At 53.5% G+C, this 20,343-nt stretch overlaps 1 protein-coding gene across 1 annotated transcript in view; it reads right to left on the reverse strand.

Moving 5' to 3' along the window:
* LOC117708381 (basement membrane-specific heparan sulfate proteoglycan core protein) overlaps positions 1–20,343 on the reverse strand; it is a 99,227-nt gene that overhangs the window by 12,852 nt on the left and 66,032 nt on the right. Inside the window, exons 43-76 of the mRNA XM_034501976.2 lie at positions 18,955–19,055; positions 18,691–18,871; positions 18,079–18,204; positions 17,850–18,005; positions 17,629–17,771; positions 17,218–17,353; positions 16,979–17,133; positions 16,527–16,677; positions 15,725–15,870; positions 15,502–15,637; positions 14,897–15,048; positions 14,632–14,767; positions 14,389–14,540; positions 13,672–13,801; positions 13,314–13,465; positions 12,852–12,990; positions 12,616–12,767; positions 11,922–12,057; positions 11,658–11,809; positions 10,626–10,764; positions 8,761–8,912; positions 8,451–8,592; positions 7,320–7,465; positions 6,865–7,006; positions 6,372–6,523; positions 5,846–5,987; positions 5,599–5,739; positions 4,845–4,979; positions 4,497–4,678; positions 3,752–3,947; positions 3,385–3,564; positions 2,882–3,142; positions 1,523–1,727; positions 178–275 (exon numbers count right to left, since the gene is read on the reverse strand). Of these exons, the coding sequence (XP_034357867.1) occupies positions 178–275; positions 1,523–1,727; positions 2,882–3,142; positions 3,385–3,564; positions 3,752–3,947; positions 4,497–4,678; positions 4,845–4,979; positions 5,599–5,739; positions 5,846–5,987; positions 6,372–6,523; positions 6,865–7,006; positions 7,320–7,465; positions 8,451–8,592; positions 8,761–8,912; positions 10,626–10,764; positions 11,658–11,809; positions 11,922–12,057; positions 12,616–12,767; positions 12,852–12,990; positions 13,314–13,465; positions 13,672–13,801; positions 14,389–14,540; positions 14,632–14,767; positions 14,897–15,048; positions 15,502–15,637; positions 15,725–15,870; positions 16,527–16,677; positions 16,979–17,133; positions 17,218–17,353; positions 17,629–17,771; positions 17,850–18,005; positions 18,079–18,204; positions 18,691–18,871; positions 18,955–19,055 (5,145 nt within the window). The remainder of the gene's footprint in view (positions 1–177; positions 276–1,522; positions 1,728–2,881; positions 3,143–3,384; positions 3,565–3,751; positions 3,948–4,496; positions 4,679–4,844; positions 4,980–5,598; positions 5,740–5,845; positions 5,988–6,371; positions 6,524–6,864; positions 7,007–7,319; positions 7,466–8,450; positions 8,593–8,760; positions 8,913–10,625; positions 10,765–11,657; positions 11,810–11,921; positions 12,058–12,615; positions 12,768–12,851; positions 12,991–13,313; positions 13,466–13,671; positions 13,802–14,388; positions 14,541–14,631; positions 14,768–14,896; positions 15,049–15,501; positions 15,638–15,724; positions 15,871–16,526; positions 16,678–16,978; positions 17,134–17,217; positions 17,354–17,628; positions 17,772–17,849; positions 18,006–18,078; positions 18,205–18,690; positions 18,872–18,954; positions 19,056–20,343) is intronic.

Consider the following 20,343-nt stretch of genomic DNA (forward strand, 5'->3'; position numbering starts at 1 on the left):
TCTCCCTTCCCTTCCTTGCAATACTGGTTACGGCCATTATTCCATGCAAGGTGCAAGCAAGGAAGTAATCGTGCACATTTACGGGGCTTCCTGAGGAGCAGGGGCAGCCCCCTGCATCGCCCTTTCCTTTCTCATCTCTGGCCCTGCTCTTTGTAGAGGCCTGAAGCCACCTCCTACCTTGAACAATTAGCTGGGCAGTGGCCTGGGCTTGTCCCCAAGGCCCATGGGCCTGACAAACATATGTCCCTTGGCAGCTCTGGTCTAAGTTCTGGATTCTGAGAAGAAAGAAGAGTACTGTCAGAGGTAAAGCCAACAGTTTTGCTGCTGTGAGTTAAAACAGAACGTGGGGCTGATGAGATATGGCTCAGTGGATAAAGGCGCTCATCCTTCAGTCAGGTGACCTGAGTTTAATCCCTGGGTTCTACATGGTGGAAGAGAACTGACTCCTGCAAATTGTCCTCTGATCTACACACAAATACATGCTTATACACATGCACACATACAGACACACATGCAGACATGCACACACAAACATGAGATAAACCAGCTCCAGGGCCAGCATCAGAGACCAGGATGCTGGTGAGCAGAATGATGCACTGCACCTGCCTGCCTGTCTGCCTGCCTGCCTGCCTGCCTGCCTGCCTGCCTGCCTGTCTGTCTGTCTATCTGTCTGTCTGTCTGACTGTCTGTCTGTCTGACTGTCTGTCTGTCTGTCTGTCTACTTGCCTATCTGTCTATCATCTATCTGTGTAATTTCAATTGAACTTTAGTCCTCACCTTGGCAGGACAGTGCTTTACCACTGAACTACTTTTCCTTTCCATCTTCACTATTTATTTTGAAACATGCTTTCAATTATGTTGTTCAGGCTGGCCTTAACTCACTCTGTAGCCTTGAACTCAGGACGCGATTACTTCAGCCTCTCTATTACAGGCCTGTGCCACGAGGTCCGGCTACCACGCCCATCTCAGACAGATTGTCTGCTCTAAGGCTCACCGTCACACAGGCTCAAGGTCTCACAGGGACAGAGCTGCAGATCTCAGACCCCAGAGCCGTTTGCTCGCCTTGAATAATAGTAGGAATGCAGAGATGGACACAGTGGCTCACATCTGTAATCCCAGTACTTGAGAGGCTGAGGCAGGAGGATCACCGCTAGTTAAGAGGCCAATCTGATCTACATCGTGAGTTTCAAGCCAGCCTGAGTTACAGAGTGAGACCTGGTCTCAGAAATCTAATACCAAAAAGCAAGCCAAACCAGAAGCGAAGGAACACTGGCCACTGTTAGCAGATGGCCTTCCGGGCGCAAAGAAAGCATTAAGTGTTTTGGAGACCACAGCACTTCAATGTCATAACCTACAGCTGTGAAAACTAAGGCCCAGAGAGGACCAGCAGCTCACTCAAGGACATTGCTCTGTGGTGGGCCCCATAGGCATGTAAAGTGACTCAGTCTCACTGAGCCTTAGGCTGCAAGGGATGGGCTGGGGGGTGGGGCTGAGACCAGTCCTTGCCCCACACCGGACTCACCTGAGGACTCCATCTTGTACACTGTGTCCAGGAGGCAGCTGACCGCCCTCCTTGAGCCAACGAAGATGAGTGCCACGCTCATTGGGCACAGCACAGTGGAACTCAACGCTGGCCCCTACGTTCCTGGTCTCTACCTGAGGAGTGACTTGCACAGTGGGTGTGGATCCTACTGGGATAGAAGTGTCAGGGAGATTGCCCGAGGAGCCTGCAGAGACATTTGAGATTCAGATCTATTGAGACAGGGTCTCATGTAGCACAGGCTATCTTCAGACTCACTATGTAGCTAAGGATGACCTTGAACTTTGAACTTTTGATTTCCCTGCCTGAGTGCTGGGATTACAGGCTGGTTTCCCCACATCTAGTCAATGTGGTACTGGGGATCGAACTTGCATGTTAACAACCCAGCTTAATCATGCAAGGTTTTATGATAGGATTTTGAGATGAGGACTCTCATCTGTTGTCCAGACTGGTACTGAATTCCTAGGTTCAAGTGCTCTCAACCAGTATCTTGATGAGCTTGGACAAAGATATACACCGTTACATCTGACATGGATGGTTCTTTTGTACACATGAATATAGCATATCTCTGACTTGCCCAGGTACCAGGACACCCTCATCTCAATAATTCAAGGGACATTCTCCTGGCAGCCTCTCCAACAAAGTCCTTGCAATACAGAACCACTCGCCTGGCCTGTTTGCTCACACAGTCATGAATTTGACGCATGTAAGGGCCATTGTGGGGCTGGGTTCTGTCTCTCAGAGTCTGGATCCTTGGGCAGGGAAGGTGGCTTAAGACAGGACGGATTGGGTAGGGGACACCACTGAGATTCAAGGTGGGACAACCTAGCTAAAGTTATCTCTGAGGCCACAGTCCAGGCTCCTGACCACTGAGCTAGGTGCTCTGTTCCTCCTAGAATTTCATGTCCTAAGGCTTGTGTGGCTCTGTAGGAGGCCACAGGATGTTTAAGTTGTCATAGATACACTGGGATCCTGGGCTTGTAACAGATGGTCCTGTCACTTGCTCTGTTTCAGTTACGTGTTCACTCTCTCTGGGCCTGTGGAGGACAAGCTAGGGGTTTCTGGGACAGTGTGGTCCAGGCCCTAAATTGAGTGTCCTTCCTGTCTGGCAGATGCTAAGTACAGAGAAGGTAGAGAACAGATGGAAAGCTAGGGAACCAAGAACAGGAACGGAGGGAGGGGTTTCCTGGATATGGAAGCTGCCTCAGGCCTTAGAGAAGGACTCTCACTGAAGATGGGTAAACAGGCGGAGGCCTTTCTATCCCCGAGTGTACATGTGATCAAGTAAAGGCCTGTGAGGACGCTGACTCTTGGCTTCCCTCTGAGACTCCGGTTGCTTACCTTCGACCAGCACTTGGGCAAAGGCTTCCGCGGAGCCCACCTTGTTGGAGACCTGGCAGCGGTAGCGGCCAGAGTCTGCAGGGCCTGTGGGCTCCAGATGCAGCAGCTGGTTCCTGGCAACAGCCTTCTCAGGGAGAACGCCACCCATACGGCTCCACTGATAGGAGAGTGGGGGTGTGCCGTGAGCCAGGCACTGCAACTGAACCAGTTTCCCGGGCTGCACTGAGGTATGTTCTGGAATTATGGTGGCATATGGAGGACCTAAAGTACACACAAACAGATCAGGTGGGAAAGAGCAGAAGTCACCGTAGGAAGCTGGATCCGAGTAGCACGAACAAGCACACAGGGTTCAAGGAGAGACATGAGTGGCAGCCAGGGAAGGCTCTGGAGTCCTCTAGATGGATGGGGATCCTGGGATTCTGCCCAAGGAGGAGGTTGGCAGGAGAGCATAGGCCTCCACAAAACACTGACCAAAGTCCAAGGAGAGGGTATGGAACACTTACTCTCCACGTGCAGGACGACGGTGGCTTCAGCGTGCCCAGCAGAGTTGGTAGCGTTACAGATGTACTGTCCTGAATCCTGCTGGGCCACCCGGGGAATGACCAGTGTGTTGCCTTCTATCCGGTGCTGCCAGGGCAGTGGGGCACGCAGCTTGGACCAGTGGATGGTGGGCGGGGGGTTGCCTAGGGGGTTGAAGATGGGACTGGTCGCTAGGTTGTTCCAGGGACCAATCAAGTGTGGGGGTGATAGACAAAGGTTCCCTCCAGGGACTGGCTAAGTGGATATTTCTGGGATGTGAGAATCTTCTGGTGCAGTCAAGTCCCGGCGCAGCACTGGTCTGCCTTTCTGCGGGTCCCCACCACACCATACCTGTGGCTGAGCAGTGTAGGGTGGCCGTGTGTCCAGCCTCCAAGGTCAGTTCAGCTTCTTCAACTTGGACCTGGGGAGATCCGGGGGCCACGGTGCCAGTGTCAACGATCAGCTCCACCTGCTTTTGTGCCGTGCCTAGAGCATTCTGGGCTTGGCACACATAGGTGCCTGCATCTGATGGTTTCACTGATGCAATCTAAAAGAAAAAAAAGTTAGGTTCGGGGGTGCACAGCAGAAAACTTGGACACGGGTCCCCTTCCTTTGAATTGTGATTATTGCTTGTTTTCTGAGCAGTGGTCTCATGTAGCCCAGGCTGGCCTCAAACTCTACCCTTGATGATCTTGATCTCCTGAGCCTCCTGCCTCCACACCCTGAATGCTTCAAGTACAGGCATATGCCACCATGATTTATTTATGCACTGCTAGGAATTGAGAGCAGGGTTTGGCTCGCAGTAGGTAAGCCCTTTCCCAGCTGAGTTACATTTCCCCGATGCCTTCCTTTCTAGCGCCTCTGTGTGTTTCTAGATGGTTCATCCTCCCAACTTCCCATGGAGTCCATCCATCTGCTTAGGTACCAACCTACCTATCACTCAACCACCTGTCCCCCCCCCCCCCCCGGGCTTCTGTGCCGTTCCATCTTCCTTCCCATCTTCTACCTTCCTCCTCTCCTCTGTCCTAGGCACCTGCCTCAGCTGTCAGGTCTTAGAAAGGACCTCATATGCACACACGGAACAAAACAAGCTCACCTTCAGCATCGCGTGGCCATTCGTGAGCCCAAACATCCGTGGCTCCAGCTTGACAGGGATGCCGAGTCGGGTCCAACGCGGGGAAGAGCGGGGTTCCCCAGAACTGATGCACTCCAGGGTGATGTCCTTCCCCATCTTCACATGCACGGGGCCCTCAGGGAGCACAGACACCGTAGGGGGCCCTGAGAGAAAAAAATGACACGCAGAGCTTTGGGTTACATCCGAGTCCACAGCTGAATACCACAGATGTGAAAATTAACTCACAGGGAGGGCAATGGTGGGGCAGGCTTTAAACCTGGAGAAGCTGGGCTGGCAAGAGGGGCAGGGCCATAGGCTGGTGTCTCTTACCATGCACGCTGAGATTGACGACACTCTGGGCCACACCGTAGGCATTGGAAGCCACGCAGCGATAGGCTCCATGGTTGCTGGGCCGGGTACCCACAATGGTAATAATGGAGCCGTTGGGGCTGATGTGAACGTTGTCTGTAGGGTGGCATTGGGAAAGTGCGATGTTAGTGTTACCTGTCTCTTGACAGGACCTAGAATCATCTAGGAGACAGGGCCTGTGAGGGATTATCTGGAATAGGTTAATTAGCATGGGAAGACCCATGTTAACTGTGAAGAAAGCTATTCCCCCAGCAGGGAATTCTGGACTTTATGAACAGAGATGGATGCATGAGCTGAACAGGGGTATTCATTCATTTATTCATTCATCTCTCCCTGCTTTCTGATTGTGGATGCCAATGTGCAGGTGCTTCAAGCTCTGGCCACCTTGACTTCCCTGCTTTGATGGACTATAACCCCCAAGCTGGGACCTGAACTAAGTCCACCCCCAAAGGCCACAGTTGCTTTCATCTGGGTATTTTATCACATCAACACTAAAAGGAAGGCTAGGGTTGGATAGCCCACTGTTGATCCTTTGTGCCTGGGCAAGGGACTTGAAGTCAAAGATGGCAGAAAGTGGGAGTCCTTGGGGACTCCCCGGTCCTGCTCCATCACTACATGGGTGGGTTCCAGCCTTACTCAGAATATGGTATGGACCCTGACTGCCACACCAGATGGCCCTTCCTCTTGCCTTCAGCCCAGGCAGTCAGTCACTCACCCTCCAGCTCTTGGTTCCGAATCTTCCACTCAAGGTTGATGGGCGTTGCTCCCTCATGGATAAGGCACTTGAAACTGGCATCTTGACCCTGGTGTACCGTGCTGCTGGGTGGTTCAATGGAGATGACAGGGCTTCTGAGGCCTGCATGGTCAGATACTAGAATCAGTAGGGTAGACTGGCTCTACCCAGGTAGGCCCTGCCTGGGCTCCAGGCTCCCTTCCCCACTCCTGACATTCCCCACACTCACGGTAGGAAGACCCTTCACTGGGGGGTACTGTGATCTTGAAGGAAGCCTCATGCTCAGGGTGGGAGCTGCCAGCCACTTGACACACATACTCGCCGGAGTCAGCAGGGGAGATATGATAGAGCCTCAGCAGGGAGCCATGAATCTGCCAGAAAGAAAGAGAAGGTTCTGGAGAATGAGGGTTCTGGAGAATGAGGCAAGTTTCCAAGCAAGGCTGTTTCTCCAGGAGACTTGGGGGTTAGGCCACCAGCTGTGGGACTAAAGGAACTTCCTGCGCTTCCAGGAATCTCTGAAATCAACCCACTCTCTTTACTGAGGAGGAAATGTGTTCAGATGCTAGCTGCCGAACAGTGCTGGGGTGAAAAGCCCAGGTCTCAGCCACTGGTCTCTTAGTCCGGGGAACAATTCCTTGACGGATATCTGGTTTCCAAGATCCCACGAATGCTGAAGTCTGCCTGAGGTTCAGGTGCAGAGGAGACTACAAGAGACCATGCCTACCCTGGGTTTCTCCCCATCCTGACCTAGTTACCTGGTGTCGGGCAGGCAGGCTGCTCCCTCGTTTGTGCCATGTGACCTGGGCATGGGCCTGCCCTGGTACCACACATTTCAGATCCACAGTCTGCCCTTCAGCCAAATGGGAGGAGGAGGACTCTATGTAGACAGGCTGAGCCAGTCCCGGGGCTGTTGGCACAGGGATGGGAAACAGTTAAGGCTCCTGGTATGAGGACAAGGAACTAACTGTGGTGCTTCTCTTAGAGGTGACATGGCTGAGCCACATCAACCAAGGAAGTCTCCCTTCCCTGGGTCTGCAGTGTCTTCTTGAGACACAGGACTGGGTTTCCATTGATTTAGGGTGACTAAAGGACTAGCGACACAGATCATGGGAGCTTTGACCTAGGTGGCCTTGATCATCAGCCACAGCAAAGCCAATGCCCAGCCTAGCCAGGTGCGCTGACAATTGTCCATAATCTCAGAATTTAAGGCAGAGAGGAATACCTCATCCACAGTCGCTTGTCACTCACCAGGGATAGGGCTGGGTTCAGAGGCCTCGATGGTGACCAGGACAGAAGCCTCCAAGGTACCTGAGCTGCCAGTCACTTGGCATGAGTACTCGCCAGAGTCCGCTGGGGACACACGGTTCAGCCTCAGTATGTGGCCATGGACCTACACAGAGGGGAGAGACTGGGGAAGGGCTGGGAAACCTTCAGATGCCCAACCCTGGGCTACTCAAAACTCTGCCTTATGCAATAGACAGTTCAGGATGCAGGGTCTTTGAGAAGTAGTGTCTTCTTTTATAGCAAGGTGCTGGGGACTGGTGGTGGCTTTGTCGCATCCAGTCTGTTTGCAACCACTTGTCCCTAGTGGCTGTACAAAGTTCCCCCAAACTATCACTGACTGCTGGGGCCAAGCTCCCTTTAAGGATGGGCTCAGGAAATGGGGAAGAGACCGTATATGCTTCACTTCCCAGGCTCTGTACCTGGTGCCCGGCCGGCAGGCTGCCTCCACGTTTGTGCCATGTGACCTGGGCATGGGCCTGCCCAGGAACCACACAGCTTAGATCCAGGGTCTGACCCTCAGCCACTCTGGAGGAGGAGGTCTCGATGCGGATGGGTGGGACTCCACCTAGGGGGTCAGTGATTAAGGCCTCTTAGCCTACTGTGTAGACTAGATTCGAGGGCTTCTTTCTCTTTCCAGGCCTTTCAGATCTGGAGGGTAGAGCTCTCTGAGGATGGGGGAGGGGGGCTCTCTTTCTCTTGGTCCACCCTTGGCAACCTTGAACTCTCAGAGTCACTGTGCCAGGCCCCTCTACAGAGTCGCTGACACTCAGAATCGTTAAGAACTCAGACCTTGGGGCCAGACCACACGAGGTCAACTCCCAGCATGGTCATTTAATGTGTGACCTTTGGAAAGCTACCTCTGTGCCTCCATTTCCTCTGTTGTAAAATGCAGAATGATCGTTCTGCCTCAGGGCTAACAGGATGAAATGTACTTTTCATGCATCTGATGTTTCCATCATGGCTTGGTCCCAACTCCCCACGCGCTCACTTCCTTTAATTCTGTTTTCCTTTAATTGCATCACTTTGAAACCTTGAAGTCCTTAGGCCCACCCTAGTAATAACTACCATGAACCACAACAGATCTGAGGTGCCACAGTTGTTACTATACCACAGCTAGTACATACTCTTGGAGACACACCTCAGGTGACTGCTAACACCCTGCAGGACAAGCCCAGGTCTTAGGGAACTCACTGAATTGCCCATACAGTGAGACAGCAGAGGGAAGGAACCCCCTATCTTTTTCCATTGAGGACAGCAATGTGGAAAGGCAAAATTCTTTGTGTGACATCCCCAGGTGGGGACGCTGGGACCCGAGCCCACTGATGGCACACTTGCAAGCTTGTATTCTTAAGTCCCTGAGAGAGTCGGAGCCCACACCACACAGCGTGGCTGTCTGTTATGTAACATCAAGGGGGGGCAAGAGACAGGAGGCAGAAGTCTGCGATTAGATGCCTGCTGTCTCCAGGTCTCAGAGAGCCTTTCTTTTGCCCAACTCAGCTGCTGTTCTTTCTCCCTTGTCTCTTTTGCCAGACCCATACAGGGACCCTCACCAGGGATGTGGACATTAGAGGCCGCTGTAATCGAGACCAGGACGGAAGCCTCCAGAGGCCCGGAGCTGCTCAGAACGCTGCACACATATTCGCCCGAGTCAGCCGGGGACACCTGGTACAGTCGCAGCCTTGAACCATGGGCCTGGCCAGGGATGGGGCAGAGTCAGAGGAGCAGGAGTAAGATGTCAAGTGAGAGCCTTAGAAGGTTGGGAGTCAGGGTCCAGCCTCCCATCCTGGTGTGCCAGGTATCCCAGCACGGCTCTCAGGAGACCAGGGCTCCCAGACAACATATCTCATTTCCATTTCATACCTGATGATGAGTGGGCAGGCTACCCCCTCGCTTGTGCCATGTGACTTGGGCATGGGCCTGCCCGGGGACCACACAGTTCAGATCCAGGGTCTGTCCTTCGGCCACATGTGAGGAGGAGGACTCGATTCTGATGGGTGCAGGGCTGGCGGGGGCTAAGGACAGAGGAGAACAGGTTAGACTGAGTTAGATTCTCAAGTGGGGTTTAGGATCCACAACGCACAAAAACTGTAGCCCAAAACCAGTTTTGGCAAGTACCTAACAGCATGCTAGGCTCTGAGCTAAAGGGCCTAGATCCTTGACCAACTCATTTAACCCTCCCAATTCCATATTCTGTTATGATGAAAATGTCCTTTTATATGGACTCTATCTATCTATCTATCTATCTATCTATCTATCTATCTATTTTATTTATTTTTGGTTTTTCGAGACAGGGTTTCTCTTTATAGCCCTGGCTGTCCTGGAACTCACTCTGTAGACCAGGCTGGCCTGGAACTCAGAAATCTGCCTGCCTCTGCCTCCCAAGTGCTGGGATTAAAGGTGTGTGCCACCACTGCCTGGCTTTTTTATTTTTTTTTTTAAAGATTTATTTATGGGCTGGAGAAATGGCTCAGTGGTTAAGAGCACTGACTGCTCTTGCAGAGGTCCTGACTTCAATTCCCTGGTGTGTTTGGAGAGAGCAATGGTGTACTCATATACATAAAATAAATAAATAAATAATAAAAAAGATTTATTTATTTTATTTATGAGTATACTGTCGCTGTCATTAAACACATCAGAAGAGGGAATCTGATCCCATTACAGATGGTTGTGAGCCACCACATGGTTGCTGGGAATTGAACTCAGGACCTCTTGAAGAGCAGTCAGTGCTCTTAACCACTGAGCCACCTCTCTGGCCCCCTGGAATTTATTTTTTTATTTACAGGTCCGAGCTGTCATGTTTGGCATAAAATGTAACTGTGTGCTCGTGTGTGTGTGTGTGTGTGTGTGTGTGTGTGTGTGTATACACATGCACAAAGGCATGTGTATCAGCCAGAGGCCAATTTTAGGTGCTATTTATCAGAGCCACCCATCCTGATTTATTTGTTGTATTTATTTATGTATTTATTTATTTTGGAAAAAGGAATTCACTCGGTAGCCAGGCTGGCTAAATCTTGCCCTTTTGAGACAGGGTCTCTTACTGGCCTGGAATGCTCAACAGGCAAGCTGCAATGGCTAACAATTGAATCCTCCTGTCTGTCTCCCCCACACCAGGGTAACAAGCATGTGGCATCATACCCAACATTTTTATGTGGGCTCTAACTCAGGTCCCCACGGTAATATGGCAAGCACTTTATCGACAGAACTAGCTCCCCAGCTTACAAATCAAATTTCTTTCTATTTTTTCTTCTGCAGTACTCGGGTTGATCCTAGGGTCTTTGGCATGCTGGGCATGCGCTCCAGCACCAAGCTATATCTCTAACTTTCTTCTCATTCTGGTTTTGAGATAGGGTCTCACTAAGTTGCATAGTCTGACCTTGAACTTTTGATTCTCCTGTGTCTCAGCTTCCCAATTGGCTGAGATTATAGGCCTTCACCACCAGGCCTGGCTTGTTTACTATAATTGCCACACAAGGTTGGTGTGAGCCATTTAGATGTGAGGCTTTAGAGGGAGGCCCAGAGTGAATCTGTTTCCCTGTTTCCCTGTCAAGGAAGCTTGTAACTTACGAAGTCCGGAGTCCCATAGCAGGATTTGAACACAGATACTCTGTAAACCCTTGCTCTTACCCACACCTACACGGACCAGGTCCGTGGGCCTCAACTCAAGAGTCCTCTTCGTAGAGAACTGTGTCTTCCTGTCCCTTTCCTGGATCAGAAGTCAGACTCACCAGAGGGGCTGTTGGCGCTGGGGGAGACCGAGACCATAATGGAGGTCTCCTGGGCGTCAATGTTGTTGTTGGCTCGGCACACATACTCGCCGGAATCAGCCACTGACATCTGGTGTAGCCGTAGACGAGAGCCGTGGGCCTGGGACAGGTGGAGATAGGGCAGGGACAGAGCTGGGGTCAGCAGCCACAGGACCCCCATGGACTCCAGCTTCCCTTGCCAAGCCTGCTGAGGCTATATCTTCTTTTATTTCTGTGTGTATGTGGTTTTGTGAGTGTGTATGTATGGGTATGAGCGTGGTGTCTGTAAACGTGCATGTGCTGGTACATGTGCCTGTAATGTGCGTAGAGGCCAGGGGAGGGCGCCCGGTGTTCTCCACTATCCTTAGCTTTGTGGCTTTGAGGCTGAGTTTTGGCGGTTCAGACTGGCAGCTAGCAAGGTCCAGAAGCATCCTGTCTCTGCCCACCTCAATGTTGGGATTACAGGTAGGTGTAGAACAATACCTGGCCATTACCTACACATGAGTTCTGGGATCTGAACTCAGGTTCCCTACCCCACACAGACTGGAATGGCCTGGATTTTTTTTTTTTACTATACAGCGGAGGATAGCTTTGAAATACCCCCTCTCCCAGACAGGGTTTCATTATGTAGCCTTGGCTGTCCTGGAACTCACTCTGTAGACCAGGATGGCCTCAAATTCACAGAGATCCACCTGCCTCTGCCTCACAAGTGCTGGGATTAAAAGCATGTGCCACCAAAAAGGCGTGCACCATCAAAAGTGTACACTTTGAACTTCCAATCCTTCTTCCTTCTGCCCAAGTGCGGGAACACAGCAGAACTCCTGGCTTATTGTTAGGCTTGAGGGGAAATCCCCATGCAAGGCAGCACTCTACTGTTTGAGCTGTCTTCCTAGCCTGCTGGCTTCCTTTTGTCTCCCCAAAGTCCAGATGGCTGGAGTACACCGGGCATGAGACGGAGCCCCCGCCACCCTGAGAGATCCAAGGGCCACCCCACGCCACAATTCCTCTTGGTACCTGGTGTCTGAACGGCAGGCTGCCTCCACGCTTGTACCATGTGATGGTGGCCTGGGGCCGCCCGACCACCACACAGTTCAGATCCAGGGTCTGTCCTTCTGTCACTGTGGAAGATGAGGTCTCAATCCTCATTGGTGGGGAGACACTGGGCACTGGGGGCAGGGCAGGGGAGGGGAGAGAATGTAGACAGGCAACATTGACGGCACTGGGGACCTCTGGCTCCCCAGCGCTCACTTGCCCAGTCCCTGTCCACCACATTCTCACCATGGGAAGGCCCTCTGCTCTCAATGGTAACAATGAGAGAAGTCTCCTGGGAGCCAGCGCCGTTACTGACGTGACACACGTACTCTCCGGAATCTGCAGGGGTCACTTGAGGAATCCGGAGGCGGGAGCCCACAATCTGGGGGGCAGAGGACAGCGGATGGAAGCAGCACCATCACTGCTTCCATCCGCTGCACCAGGGAGCCATCGCTAGGCGCTGTGAACACCAGACTCCAGAAGTCCCCCTTCCCGACCCGGCTTGGGTACCTAGCAGCAGCCTCAGTGCCTTCTCGAGGCTCCTAGTGTGACAGATACCCTCTGGGTCCTGTGGAAGGAGCCTCTAGTGTTTGTGCTGTTCCTATAGCTCACCCCTCCAAAGGCCTACTGAGCGCCCACAGTGGGTCTCACTTGTCCTATCCTTCTGTCATTTAGAATGTCAGATTCCCTTCAGACCACCAGCCATATGAGGGCTGACGTCTGTCTTTACTGGGCTCAAAAGCACCAGGCACAAGCTGTGGCTTCAGCAACCTCTTCAGAGGAGCTGGAACCAGGACCAGCAGGATGGGTCTATACCCTAGTGCCAATCCAAGCCTACCCAACGGAGATGCTCGGGGTTTGTTGAGTGACTGAATGAGCGCAGGGCCAGGGGCTAGAATCCACTCCTACCTGCTTGCTCCCCTATCTACTGGCTCTGTACCTGATGCCGGCTGGGTAAGCTGCCTCCACGCTTATACCAGGTGATAGTGTGGGGGGTGAGGCTGGCAACCAGGCAGTTCAGGTCCAGAGTATGCCCATTGGCCAGCGAAGGGGATGAGGATTCAATGCGCACGGGGTGCACCACACTCTGGGCTGCGATGAGACAGAATGCAGGCTATGGGTGCAGCTGGGCCCCTCCCTGCCCCTGCTATTCACTGCCATCCCTGAGACACTCACAGTGGGAGGGGCTGAGGTGCTGCTGGATAGTGACAAGGACAGAAGCTTCATGGGTGCCTGAGCCGCTGACGACTCGGCACACATACTCCCCAGAGTCAGCTGGGGTCAGTTGGAGCAGTCTCAGCCTTGAGCCATGTACCTGGGAGGAGGGGGATAGAGGCGTCAGGCTCAGAGACCAGCATGGCAGTCACCCACCAGACTCTGGTTATCTTGTCTGGCTCCCTCCCAGCCCAGTTGGGATTAGTGATGGCACAGCTTAGGACCCATTAAGTACCCTTGGGCCTGCCACCTGATGCAAACAGGGCCAACACTCATGACAGGGATGTCCCCTCAACAGGACAGATGACCTTAAAGATCAGAGAAGTGAAGGACCTGGCCCAAGGCCACTCACAGCCTGTGCCTTTTATTTTATTCCCGGCTACGAGGGATCTCTGGGCTCGTCCTTTGCTTCCCATCTCCTACCTGATGCCGGGCAGGGAGGTTGCCCCCACGCTTGTGCCAGGAGATCTGGGGGTGAGTCTGCCCAGCAACAAGGCAGTTCAGATCCAGGCTCTGCCCTTCTGACACTTGGGAGGAAGATGACTCGATTCGGACTGGAGGGGTGACTCCAAATGCTAGCAACAGAGGGCGGAGTGTTGGTCTCCAGCAGCTGAGAAATGGGTGTGTGTTGGGGGGCAGGGACCCCTGGACTTATGGAGTTACAGTAGGCTGTGTCACCTCCAGGTCCTGCTATGGCCACAGTGAGGAGCCTCTGTGTGTGTTTGTGTGTGTGTGTGTGTGTGTTATCCAGCTCTATCCGCTTCCCAGCATGGCTACTTACCAGAGCCTGCAGGCTCAATGGTGACCAGGACAGAGCTCTCCAGAGGCACGGGCCCTCCCTCCACTCGGCACACGTATTCTCCTGAGTCAACAGGAGACACCTGGTGCAGCCGCAGCAGGGAGCCATGGGTCTGGGCAGGAGAGGATGACATCAGGGGGATTCCTCCCAGGACCCCAACATAGCACCCATAATCTGCAAACTGCTCTTTAGCCCCCTGGCTTGGCCATCAGCTCTGGGTCGGCTGGGTCTTGTCCTAGGAGTTGGGGGGCTGCTGGGAGAAGCCCTGGGAGAACTGATACACATTTTCCCCGAAATGCTAAGAACACACTGTCCATCCCAGTCAAGACCCTCTGCAGTGCTGCTCTGACAATTGTAAACACCCCCTCTCCCACAGAGGTGTGCTGCAGTCAGTGGGCTCAAAGGCTGTAAACCCCAGCTCACGAGCTGATAAGCTGCAACAGTAGCTATGCACTATGCACAAACTGAGTGGAAACACAACTGAACGTGGTCTTGAGAGCACACGGACCACTATCTCCTTGTAGACCCTGAACCTACAGCAGAGAGAGGCTGAGCCACTGGCCTAAGGTCAGGGCAGCAGATTACGATTTATACCTAGGCTGGCCCAGCACTGGCTTTGGGTCTAGCCATCACAACTGAGTGATGGGGTCCATGCTACCACTCCCATCCAGACTCCTTGGCATCCTCCTTATCCTCTACCTGATGCCGGGCAGGCAGGCTGCCTCCTCGTTTGTGCCATGTGACCTGGGCATGGGCCTGTCCTTGCACCACGCAGTTCAGATCCAGGGTCTGCCCCTCAGCCACGTGTGAGGAAGAAGATTCAATGCGAATGGATGGTGTGCTACCCGGAGCTGGCGGGAAAGTCACAGTCAAACATCATTGCTAGAGCTGCCCCAGCCTCCCCTCCCTCTACATCCCAGGCCAGCCGAGTGGGCTACTCACGGTAGGCAAAGTTGGCCCCTTGGTTGCCTGTGACTGTGACTGTGATGGTGGCTTCCTGCCCATTGCCTGCCCTGCAAACATATTCTCCAGCATCCGCTGGGGAGGCCTGGAAGATGTACAGGCGGGAGCCGCGGACCTAGCCAGCCATGATGGGGATATAAGAGGGCTTCCTGGAGTCCAGCAGGGGCTCCATATCTGCCTGCCAGGCTGTGACCCCTATGTAGCCTACCACCCACATACCCTTCCACATTCTAGGAGTGAGTACCTGATGCCGGGCAGGCAGGCTGCCCCCACGCTTGTACCATGTGACCTGTGCGTGGGCCTGTCCTGCCACCACACAGTTGAGATCCAGTGTCTGACCCTCAGCCACGGTGGAGGATGAGGACTCAATTCTGACAGAAGGGACAGGTCCAGGGGCTGGAGGAACAGGGGGATGGTAACAGATACTTTCCAAGAGGCAGGGCTGAAACTCCTTCTTAGAGCTGGCTCAACCTTGTAATCTGAGCTCAGACCCCCATTTCAGAAATTTGACAGCCCTGTCTTGAGATCCTGATGAAGATAATTCTAATGAAGAACCCATGGTTTCCTCATAGCCGGAAGTAGAAAGACAGACAGACAGTAAGTAAGACGGGCAGGCAGTAAGGCTAGGAGGGAGAAGGGAGACAGGAGACCAAGGGACAGACATGGCCAAGAAGACCGTGATGGAAGACCTGGGTCATTCAGACAAAGCAGTTTGCCTAGGCAGAGCCCTGAAGCCAGAGCTGGGATGGTCGCCTGTCCCCAGCTAGCAGTAGCAGTTATAGATGAGGATGCCATACTCTGAAAATCTTTTGCCTCTTGCAACTTTCTGTATCACTGGGAGCCACTCACCAGGGATGGACTCAGCAGGTTCGATGGTGACCAGGACAGAGGTTTCTATGTGCTCAGAGCCCAGGACGACATGACACACATACTCGCCTGAGTCGGCAGGGGACACCTGGTGTAGTCTCAGCAAGGGACCATGGGACTGCGAATGGGGTGGATTGGGGTTTAGGCAGGGCTTAAAGTGTTCCCATCCATTCCCCTTAGCAGGCTGGCCCAAGGAAGGCTTTACCTGGTGCCTGGCAGGAAGGCTGCCTCCACGTTTGTGCCATGACACCTGTGCCTGCCCAGGCGCCACGCAGTTCAGATCCAGGGTTTGTCCTTCGGCCACATGGGAGGACGAGGATTCAATGCGGATGGGTGGAGTGCTGCCAGTGGCTGGGCACAGAGAGGGTGGTTGGAGGCCCACCCTTGAACCTCTGGCCCCCTGAGTGGAGTAGTGGGTGCCCTTTCCTTGCCCACTTCCAGGTCAGGACTCTGCCACCCATAGGACCTCAAGGTGACAAGATGTAGGCACCCAAGGACTTTCTCTGTCAGTCCAGGTAAGAATATGCATAGTAATGATGCTGCTCCCTTTTCAGAACACCTGCCATAGCTTCCCAGCATGCTTCACTGGCCCACGTCACCTATGCATACCCTGACTTTACCATATCATATTCTGACCTGACAGGTGCTAAAACCACACCCATAACCAGTGGTTCGCCTACAAATGGCACAGTCTACCCAGAACAGGAAAATGGGGGTCACCAGAGGTTAAAGAACCACCTCGAGGTTGATGAAGGGCAGAGCCCAGATTTGAACCCATATCAGCCTAACTCCTGACTTGGTGTGGAAGCCAACACTACTGTGTACAGGGAGATCCTTGGGAAGCTTGAGGCAAGAGGAAGAATTCCTTCCACCCCAGACTTCTGGCTTCCAGAGCAGGCAGCAGAGGCTGACAAGATGCCCCTGCATCCTGATGGCTCTGGAGAAATCACAGGCATCCTTCTCTGTGCCTGAGAGAGCTGTCCCTGTTGGCTCTGCTGCCACCTCACCTGAGGTATAGCTGGGGCCTGAATGAGGGCTGTGAAGGACAGAGACAACAATGGAAGCCTCCTTAGGGCCCAAGTCACTCTCCACTCGGCACACATATTCTCCAGAATCCGCTGGTGAGACCTGGGGGAGCCGCAGCCGGGAGCCGTGGACCTGGGCCAGGCAGAGCAAAGGTAAGGAAGAGGCTATATCTGGGATTACAACTCTCTCTGAGCTGCAGTAATTCAGTCATCCAACTCACAGGCTCTACTCTGAGCCATTCACGCTAGGCTGCGAGCCAGGAGGAAGGGAAATGTCCTGAAACTACACCACAGGACAGCAGGGTGGCTCCGCAGCTGAAGCACCAAGACACCTCCCACTCCCCCCTTTCTTCCCACTCTCCCTCTACTCACAGGCTATCCACAGCCTGTGCCTCTGTCCTGAGTACCAACCCCAGGCTAGAAAAGCCTCCTACCTGGGCATGGGGAGGCAGGCTGCCCCCTCGCTTGTACCATGTGACCTGGGTGTAGGTCAACCCCATCACCGCACAGTTGAGGTCAAGCGTCTGCCCTTCAGTCACAGATGGTGACGAGGATTCGATCCTGACTGGCACCGAGCTGCCACCTGGAGCTGTAACCACAGCAGAGTAAGCATGCCTCAGAGAGCCTCGGCTCACCTCTCCCATAATGCCAGCCCCGGAGGGAGGCCCCATACCTGAGAGGACGACCACCTGAATGCGGGCCTGGGCGGTGCCTGTGGGGCTGGTGGCCACACAGAGGTAGAAGCCAGCGTCAGCGGCTGTAATCGCTGGGATGAGCAGTGTGGGGATGTCTGTGTTCTCTGACCGGGCCTGCCACATGGAGAGAAGCCTCAGGTATTAGTGAGGGGGCCAGGGCAGACTTGGAAGGATCAAGCCCTACACCAAGATGAGTTGGGGACTATTAGAATGGAGTCACTATGGAACTGTGGACCATGGAGTTAGGCTGTAAAGGAGTGGGATGCAAGAGGGACTGGAGTATAGAGTCTAAGTAGGAGGTTCAGGGAGCCTGAGGGAGGGAAGGAGAAGGATGGAGGGACAGACAGATGAGTGCTGGGACTCTTATTGGGACAGCCAGGCTGGCTCACCTGTGGGGGCAGGCTGCCTCCCTCCTTCCTCCAGGTGATGCTGGCACTGGGTACCCCTGCTGCCCTGCAGTACAGCCTCACTGTGCGGCCCTCATACACCTGGGTCCTCTCGGGGCTCACCTGGACCCTGGGTCCACTGCCCCCTGCAGACAGAATCCCTGTGAGGATGCCTCTCTGAGCCTCTCCCATCCCCACTCCCACCTCGAAGCCTGCCCTCTCACCGTGGACCTGAAGCATGGCCCTGGCCACATGGTGCCCAGCGCTGCTGTGGGCACGGCACAGGTACTGGCCCTGATCCGAGGGCTCGATGGCTGGAAGGCGCAGGATGCTGCCGTGGTGGATCTGAGCCTTTGCAGGAAGCTGGCCGCTAGGACCCCCTGGTCGGGAGACATGGGTCAGCATACCCTGGGACTGGCCCTTGTCCTCCTCACCCAGGACAGCCAGTCTCACCTATCCATTCCAGAGTGGGGGTGGGGTTCCCCGTGGCGCTACAGCGGAACTCAGCCTGTTGTCCTGGCTGCACAGTGAGCTGTGGCGGGTGTATGGAGACCACCGGGGCAGTAGAGGTACCTGAGACTAAGAAAGCAAGGATAAGACACAGTCAGGGTGGGGACTGTCCTCCAACACGCAGCTATAGCCCCTTGCCAGTCTCTGCTTCTATTTCAGCCCTGCATAACCATTCCTCCATGAAGTAGCTGAGGGCGAGGGTTTGGAAACATCACGGGCCCTGTTGCTTCCTTACCTAAGACCCGCCCATGGCACCCTCCCTCCTCTTTCTGAAGAGGCTTCACATTGCTACCCAGACTCCTTAGCTTCACAGAACTTCTGCCTCGACCTCCAACGGATGGCGTGACAGGCCTCTACAATCTTCCCCTCACTTCTCGCCCTTTAATCCCTCCCACCCCTGGCTTTCATCACCACACACAAGTGTCTGTGTCTGCTCTCTCATTAGGGTCACCTCAACCAGGACATACGCCTCAGGAGGGCTGACATACAGCTTGTCCTTGTTCAGAGCACATAGGGGGAGCCCTGGGGCCAGGCTCCAATCACAACGAGGCATACCCTGAACATGCAGCGTGGCTGTGCCCTGGTCCATGGCGAACATATTGGAGCCAGTACACACGTAGGTGCCCGCGTCACTTGGCTGCACGTTGCGAATGGTCAGGATGCCGTTGAAGTCCATAGCTCGGGAAGGCAGCTTCCCATTGTGCAGACGGGTCCATACCAGGGTGTAGGCTGGGGACTGCAAGCCGGCAGCAGGGTGAGAGAGATGTGTGGGCTCAGGGAGCCCAGAAGACTTCCCCCACTGCTCCCTTGTTGGCTCACTTTGCTCTTAGCAGTGCAGATGAAGGTGACATCAGCTCCGGGCCGCACACTCTGGCTCCGTTGTTCCTCCACTGTCACCGTGATGGGCTTGCTGGGAGCTTCTGCGAGTGGGAAGTCTCCAGTGAGCTCCACGTCCTGGTTCTGGCACTTTCTCTTAGGCCTGCTTTCCCGACCCCTTCTATGAGACAGGTCTTCCTCTGTTTCCCTGGCTGGCCTGGAACTCACTCTGTAGACCAGGATGGCCTCAGACTCATAGAGCTCTTCCTGCCTCTGTGCCTTGAGTACTTTTTCTTTTGAGATGGAGTCTCATGTACTGCAGGCTGGCTTCAAATTCCTTTGTAGCTAAGAATGACCTTAAATTCTTGATCCTCCTGCCTCAACTTCCCAAATGCTGGGATTACAGGTTTGTGCTACCACATCTAGTTTTTATATAATATATACCTTTAAAATAAAATATAAATATGTACTATATAACTAATATATAATATATAAAATATAAACATGTAATAGATACATAATTATATATTTATTATGTATGTATGTATGTATGTATGTATAGTGTGTGTCTATGTGGCTGTGTGCATATGCATGTGAGTACAGGTGCCTACCGAGACCAGAAGAGGCTATCGGATCCCCTTGAAGCTGGAGAAACTGGTGACTGTAGGCAGCCTACACTAAAGAGCAACATATACTCTTAACCACTGAGCCGTATCTCAAACCCCAATGCAAGGCTCTGTACATTGTTGGCAAGCCCTCTCCCAACTAAGCCATGACATCCCCGGTCCCCCTCCTTTGGACATCTCTTCCTTCCTAGTACAGCTGCGATGCCGTTCCACCTCCTGGTGCCTCCCTGCACCTTCCTGGCTGAACCTTACCAAGTCTCTCTCTGATTAGCCAGCATGTGGTCCAGTGGGAGCATACTGGCCCGGGTTCATCATCCCAGGCCACGGATGAGCTCTCAACACTTCACACTTTCTGGCTTCTCCATCTGCTTCCGGTTTGAGTCCCGAGACAGCTATCTCTCACTTCCTCCCAGCTCCCTTCACCTGCCAACCCACCCTCCCACCCTAAAGCCTATGGCTTCAACTTAACTTGTTAGAAGACAGAACCTGCTAGTCAGGTTTATTTCTATGCCCATCCAGTGTCTAACCTTCCCCTATGAAGTCTACCCCCCCCAAGTCTAACCCTCTCCCCTAACGTGCCCCTCCCCCTCCCGCAGTTTAACTCTCCCTTGCTCCTCCTTGGTCCCTGAAGGATGTGACCATGTTTCTGCCTGCCTTGCATTTCAGAGTTCTGGATCCTTCCCGAGGACTTCCTCCTGCACCATATCAATCCCCGTCCCCTGCTTCACTGACCAGTTTGCTCTAGAAATCATGTCTGCAAACATCC

The sequence above is a fragment of the Arvicanthis niloticus genome, chromosome 5 (assembly GCF_011762505.2).
Source record: "Arvicanthis niloticus isolate mArvNil1 chromosome 5, mArvNil1.pat.X, whole genome shotgun sequence".
In the NCBI taxonomy this organism is placed as follows: domain Eukaryota; kingdom Metazoa; phylum Chordata; class Mammalia; order Rodentia; family Muridae; genus Arvicanthis; species Arvicanthis niloticus.